Source organism: Phragmites australis, chromosome 1 (assembly GCF_958298935.1).
Source record: "Phragmites australis chromosome 1, lpPhrAust1.1, whole genome shotgun sequence".
Taxonomy (NCBI): Eukaryota; Viridiplantae; Streptophyta; class Magnoliopsida; order Poales; family Poaceae; genus Phragmites; species Phragmites australis.
Window position 1 is genome coordinate 53,712,078 of NC_084921.1, and position 7,027 is coordinate 53,719,104.

The 7,027-nt window shown below is 46.3% G+C and overlaps 1 protein-coding gene across 2 annotated transcripts; it reads left to right on the forward strand.

Annotated features, from left to right (window-relative positions):
• The first annotated feature begins 788 nt into the window (after window positions 1–788).
• Window positions 789–2,897, forward strand: LOC133927627 (transcription factor TCP20-like). 2 transcript variants are annotated; one of them, XM_062374085.1, is made up of 3 exons: window positions 789–2,379; window positions 2,491–2,578; window positions 2,674–2,897. In XM_062374085.1, exon 1 carries the CDS (start codon window positions 1,160–1,162, stop codon window positions 2,099–2,101), a length of 942 nt encoding a protein of 313 aa, XP_062230069.1. In that variant the 5' UTR covers window positions 789–1,159; the 3' UTR covers window positions 2,102–2,379; window positions 2,491–2,578; window positions 2,674–2,897. The 2 variants fall into 2 exon arrangements, with proteins under 2 accessions (XP_062230069.1, XP_062230063.1); XM_062374079.1 differs by having other exon boundaries at window positions 2,491–2,741.
• The last annotated feature ends 4,130 nt before the right edge of the window (window positions 2,898–7,027 follow it).

Consider the following 7,027-nt stretch of genomic DNA (forward strand, 5'->3'; position numbering starts at 1 on the left):
TTCAGTTCAGTTCAGTTCAGTTCACATCGCATGCATCTGCTCCGTCCACCTGCACCGAAGTCAAGCATCTGGAAAATGTTTTATAAGCCTATTTTCCTTAATAAGTAGGAGTAGGAACAGGAGTCATTCTACGTCCTTATTTCAGAATCCATATAATATTATCTTTACTTGAATATCACCTTCTGCAGCATCATGCACCGTGGAACCTGTGTCATCCCGATGCTTCTAGCAATGCTTTACATATAGTGATGGACACAGATCCGATGGGCAGGGAGGCTATTTCTTTCTCTTTCACCTTATCTTCCTCTTTTTATTTCCCTTTCTCCTCATTCTTCAGCTCTAATCTTCAATGGAGTCCTAGCTGTGGGGCTGAAACCTCCTGTCATAGTAATACTATTATTTAAATGTAGATCTACCCCTGTATACATATCACTATAGTAGTGGCACTACTGCCTGTTATAGTAATACTATTATTTAAGTGTGAAGTGTAAACAAACAACAAAACTAGGTGTTCACATATACAATTGTGCTACATCTGGTGATAATGATCGGATCACAGGCTGTAACAGTCTGATAAGCATTGCTGTCGCTACTGGTCCAGGTGGACGTAAGAAAAATGCACTCTTCTTAGCGGCTGACAACTTTGCCCCCTCTTTCCCTTTCTAAAAACTATCCTTTGCATCGCACCCAGTCTCAGCCCTCGGTGAGTTCTACCAACCTCAGGGGGGGCAGTAATTAGTAAAACACCATGCTAAGCATCACTTCAGAAAGATTAGCATCGGGTAAAACCCCAGAATGATGTGAGAGGAGATAGGAGGGCATGGCAATGGAGCAGAGGAGAAGGAAAGTCCAAATACTAGCAGAGTAAATCTAGAAAGTGGGTGCACTGTGGTATCTTTCCCTAGATTTTCTTATTCCCCCCTTCTCTCTCCTTCTATTCTCTCTCTTCTTCCTCCACCACCCCTCACCTCCTGTCCTCCCTATCAGGGCCATCACCATCTCTCTCCATCATCTCGACTCTCGAGTCTTGCCCTATCATCTTCTCCTTGTTCTTGGCTTCCTCAGGGCAGGGGAAGAAGAAGGCAAGAGCAAGAGGCTGATTTGATTAGCTGTTGGTTGGGAAGAGGAGTCGGTGCAGTTTGCAGTTGTGTTTCTGGAGATGGACCCCAAGTTCCCCACACCCCCACCGCTAAACAAAACGGAGCCCACCACCTCGACCGCGCAGCAGCAGCAGCTGGATCCCGAGGACTACCACCACCACCAGGAGCAGCCGGCACAGCACCAGGAGCACCACCACCTGCAAATCCAAATCCACCAGCCGCAGCAGGATGGGGGCGGTGGGAAGGAGCAGCAGCAGCTGCTGCAGGCGGCGGCAGGGGAACGAAGGCAGCAGTCGCTGGCGCCCAAGCGGAGCTCCAACAAGGACCGCCACACCAAAGTCGACGGCAGGGGGCGCCGGATCCGGATGCCGGCTCTCTGCGCCGCGCGGATCTTTCAGTTGACGAGGGAGCTCGGACACAAGTCCGACGGCGAGACGGTGCAGTGGCTGCTGCAGCAGGCCGAGCCGGCCATCGTCGCCGCCACAGGCACGGGGACCATACCGGCGTCCGCGCTCGCCTCCGTGCCGTCACTCACATCGCCCACCACCGCGTTTGTCAGGCCGCACCACCACCACATGTGGGCGCCGCCCGCCGCGTCCGCTGGGTTCTCGCCCGGCTTCTTGAATTCCGCGGGCGGCGCCGATGCTGCTGGTATCGGCGGGCTTATGCAGCGGATGGGGCTCCCCGCCGGCCTCGAACTGCCGGGCGGGGGCGCCGCCGGAGGGGGCCTCGGCGCTGGCGGGCACATCGGGTTCGCTCCCATGTTCCACGGACACAACGCGGCGACCATGCCGGGGCTCGAGCTCGGCCTGTCGCAGGACGGCCACATCGGCGTGCTCACCGCGCATTCACTCAGCCAGTTTTACCACCAGGTCGGGGCCGCCGGGGCCAGCAGTCAGCTGCAGCACCCGCACGCGCACCAGCATCACCATCACCAGCAGCAGGAGGATGGGGAGGACGACCGCGAGGACGGCGAGTCCGACGAGGAGTCCGGACAGTAGTAGGTCGTTCAACCATGCGTTTCTTGGTCTTCCTTGAAGAGGAAAACGATAGGAAGGAGAGAAAAGTGTATGCATGCAGCCACGGGATGCTTCTGCTACTCTTGGATTATTGTTCGTCGAGTTGTGATGGATTTTTATGTTCATTTTTTTCTCGTGTGGTATCAAAACTCAATGGACACCTCTTGCTCTGGGGACTTGTTGAATCAAGATCATCCTCAGCTCTTGTGTACTTCCACTGCTCCGTGGATGGTCGCCGGAGTCTTCTCTCCGACTTCCAGGTAAAAGTTTCATCATTTGCGTTCAGTATGTCACATCTGTGTTTCTTTGAAGGACAGTTTGATTCATTGATGACCGTATGTATTGATGGTTGTGCTATGCTCATCCCGCAGGTGTATAATAGCTGAAAGCTGGATGTATTGGATCGATCGCCCTTGAGTTAGCTCCTTACTTGTTATTGCAAGGTGTGTAGATATTCAGGTAAATTTTCAGTTAGAGAGGTGTTTTTTATTGGAGTGATGATCCGCTTTTAAAATGATTAAGGTAGTAACCAGCAATTTGATCCTCCTCCACAGGCTGTTTCTGCAACGCAAATATGATACATATACAATTCTAGTGCCCTGATTATGTATGCCTCTTTGCATCTTCTTTTGTGGCATGGCAATGATCTGTAACTGATCCATGCACACACTCTAGTTATTTCTTTATTCATGTAGTTATTGTTTCAGTAGATTTCTACCAAGGAGGAATTGTTTATTAATACATTTGAATAGAGAAAGGATCAAAATGTTTGCTCATAGTTGTAGATGGTACCACAATAAGACTATTGAATTTAGAGAACAGAATATTATAGGAGGCCGAATGGTGCCTGATTCATAAAAAAACCTAAACATTACACTCAGTCCTTCGTAAAAACTGGTGCTTTGTTGCCAATAAACATTTCCTTGAAATGTTGCATTCTTGAGTTCCCTTTGGATGGGGACTAAGTATATATATGTCTCAGAAGGTGAAAACTATAACATTATGCAATTGCGGAACGCAAGACCAAGCATGCTAAACCTTTGGATGACATCTTGCCCACTCTTTTGTCATGGTGAAGATGACTTAGCCTCTATGCTAAAAAAAGTGGTTATGGCCTTATGGGTGATGAGTTAGCCACCTCGATGTGTAGCTTTAGTCGAATGTTGCATTCATTTTTAAGGATTTGGGTTAGTTTATGTCCATATAATCTGAACAATACACGCCTTAAACAACATGCTGAAGACAAAAATCAGATCAAGATGACTTTAAGTTGGGGAACAGCATGTTCAGTAAAGTCGGAGAGCACAAAGGGTGTGCTTTCTCTCTACGTGGGCAGCATGATTGTGTTGGCGAGTGTAGTTGCCCCATGTGTGCTACCAATTTCTGGAGAGTTTATTCATCACAACTGCAAGTGCTGCTCAATGGAAAGACTCTCATGTTGTCCGCGTTTCTTGTGTTGCGTTGAATTCAATCATGTTTAGTACTCCACTTGTTTTGTCTTTGCCACATCCATGTATTAGATCTTCCTTAAATGTTAGATAAGTCGTATCTATTTGGGTACCTGTTAGATCTGGCTTGGTTCTCATAAAAATGAACTGTATGCGGTACTTCGCAATAGTCAGGGTCAGGGCACATGGTCGGCTGTCAATTTTACTAGTACGCTAGCACCGCTACATCAGCATTGTCCTGTGCTGAATGTTCCAGACGCACCCTTAAACAGATTTCTGTTGCTCTTTTATGGCCTTTTTTTTTTCCTGGTGGCCATGGCTGCTGGTGACTTCATGGTTCTATCCACCCTAGCCACATGTATTTGGCGTGCTGCCTAGGGTAGCAGCAGGGGCGAAGCCAAACCGAAATGAGAGGATGCCTGCACGGTTACTGTTTATAAATTTACTGTTTATTTACTATTCATTATAGCTATATTTAGTAGCAATTTTAGATGGTAGAGGGTAGCAGAGGTCATTCTCGTCCATGCTGCTTGCCGCCTGCAAGCAAGTCTATGTATGTCTGGTTGTCAAAATGTGAGGTGGTAATATGTTGTCATCCACATCCATCTTTTTAGATGTGAATCTATATGCCTCTTTTTATGTTAAATATCCGTATGCCAATAGTTTGGGGTTTCAACTTCTAATGCATCAGTAGTTGTGCTAGTACTGCTACTATTCTGGATGCCCTCTCCTTCAATTCAAGCACTATTTTATCTGTGCTAACGCGGTCCTTTTCTGTTCATCTTAATACATTTTTTTGCTCAACTTAATCTGATGGGTAGGACTGCATTGAATCTTATTTAGTCACTTTTGTGCGCATCATTTTTATTTCTTGTGTGAATTCTAAACTGCTTCGATGCAACACAACCAACATAATGTTAGGAGCTGAATCTCAATGAACATACTGAATTGCCCCTTGCATGTTTTTTTTTTGTCTTAGTTTGTGCAAAACTATCAATGATCTTTTCTCTCTTTTCCTTTTCATATTTGTTCAAGTTAATCATTATACGTGATAACGCGAATCATCTCTAGTGGTTGAATAATTGATTGGGAAGGTGTCCTCATTGACATGCGGTTCATGCCTCTTGAAATATACCAATGACTCACACCAGTTACTTTCTTCCAAGATTGGATTAAAACAAGATTAGACAATGTGAAGCCCAATGCAATGCAAAAGTTTCTTTACTAAAACCTTGTATATCTTGGGCAATGGGCACAATCCCTCTAGTGGGGTGATATCTTTTTTTTTCTTTCTCAGCACAAAAGTGATACAGGTGGGTACTTGAAGATACCAACATCTGTTTCTGATTTATTATGTGCAGACTTTTTTTTAGAATTATTCTGTGCGACTTTGTGTTCGTCCAATCTTTCCCAAGGCTTTGCTTTGTACTCATTGTCGGCACTTTTGCTTCCTAGGTTAGGTTGCTCAGATTGATCGCCTGATTTTTTTTTTTTTAAAAAAAAAACAGGTGACTGAAAATTAGCGTCACCTTTTTTTTTCTCCCACTCTTTTCTTAGTTGCTGAGTTATGAAATCCGTTTGCTACTAATGATCTTGTCAATTAGGATCAAGAGGTAAAGTTATAGTTTCATGTGCCAAATGTTTTTGGGATGAAACGGAGTGTCTGCTCTCACTGGACCGACCGTTCAGTGCTTTAGGAAATTCGCAAGGATGCAGTACGCCTGTTGCCTCTGAACTCTTTTTTCCCTTTCATGACTCATCTATTATAGCCTCTGAATCCCTCGCTACGCCGTGTCAGTGTCACGGTCCTCGGCATGGCGCCGGCTGACGTTTTTTCAAGCTTATCCTCCTCCCTCCTTCCTTGTCCCTCGGCTCATGCGATTAAGACGGGCTTGCCGATTTGGACACACGCCTCTATATTTTTTTTCCTCGAGGAAAGGGATTGCCGATGAGATGCGACGAGATGACTCGGCCGTCATGCTCCTGGGACAATCGGACAGCACCCAAAACAGGGAAATTTCAGCTTTTTTCCCATCCATTTGGTGTTTCTAGAAACTTTGACACTAGTTGGTGTATCTTTTATCTTTTAACATCCTGTCACACCAATTTTTCTAGAATGTAAAAACACTTGAATTTATGCTCCTCCTCTTCTTCTCCACCCTCTTCTTTTAAGAAATGCATGGCAACACAAATCGTATCAAAGTTGGAGGGACACTGCCAAAAAAACCGAATTTTCCCTCGAAAATATGGCCCTGAAAACAGGATTTTTTTTTCCAGTTTTTGGCACCTAACTGGTGTCTCTCCAACTTTGACACTAGTTGGTGTGAATTTTATCTTTTGGTGTGCATTTTGTCTCACCAACTTTGACACTAGTTGGTGTGGCATGGTGTTAGAAGATAAAAGACACGACAGCTAGTGTCAAACTTGGACGGACACACCAACAGGGTGCCAAAAACTGAAATTTCCCCTGAAAACATAGCCTCAAACCCCAATTCTTTTGACAAGATTCTCTGACGTACAGTACGGCTACCTGAGCCAGACAGCAGCATCCAGCCCCAGGCGTTCGAAATCGGACTCCTGAATGTGCTGCCTGCGCCAGACAGCCGATTCCATGGCTGCAAGCAAACGAGCCATTGGTGCCCCGAGCTCGTCGGTGCAGCTCGGCTCCGCCTCCGCGTCGTGTCGGTTGCAACTCAGCTGCTCCAGACAGGTCACGTCGCTTGGGTGAATCCATGTGACGCGACAGCATTATGGTCTCCAACCGCCACTGTTGGGTCATGCGGCAGCAGTGCGGCCGGCCTGTGCTTACGACGACGAGATCAGCACCGTGGCCACGGCAGAGCTAGGCAGGCAGGACGAGCTGCTCGTCATGTGCACGCCTTGGCCCCTTGCCTACCTGACTGATCGACGTGAACCTGATACGCGTCCAGAATGAGAGGAGAGCGGGTCAGGCGCATGTCACGTCTCCCGATCAGGGCACCATTGTTTGATCCGGTCTTGATCTTGGCCTTGTGTGTGTGGCCTGCGCTGCGACGCCATCCATATTCTGCATCGCAAACTGGATTAAAGCATTCATCTTCTTCAGATCAGGCATCACCAGGTCCGCAAGCGCTGTGTCCGGAACAGCGTGATACTCTCCTGCCCTGTGCCCGTGATCTGGACACTATGTTCCTGCGATCTAACAGCATGGCAAAACCATGTTAGAAATGACAACTCGAGAAGACGATCCACGGCCCAAGCAGTAGATTTTGTTGAGGAATCTATGCTAGTAGGTTTAGTTTAGAGATTTTAAGGATAAATAATCATATAAATAGGAGATATAATGTAGTGAAAACAATTTTTCTATTTTTTATATGTATATGAGAGCTTCACCATGTATTTATATGCTAAAATCACTCAGAGATATAATCGATCTCTAAAAGATAAAGACCTATTATAATATAATCAAACTCTAAGAGAT

What these genes read in the sequence shown, in the direction of transcription:
- LOC133927627 (XM_062374085.1), top strand. Translation starts at nt 1,160, where the DNA reads ATGGACCCCAAGTTCCCCACACCCCCACCGCTAAACAAAACGGAGCCC.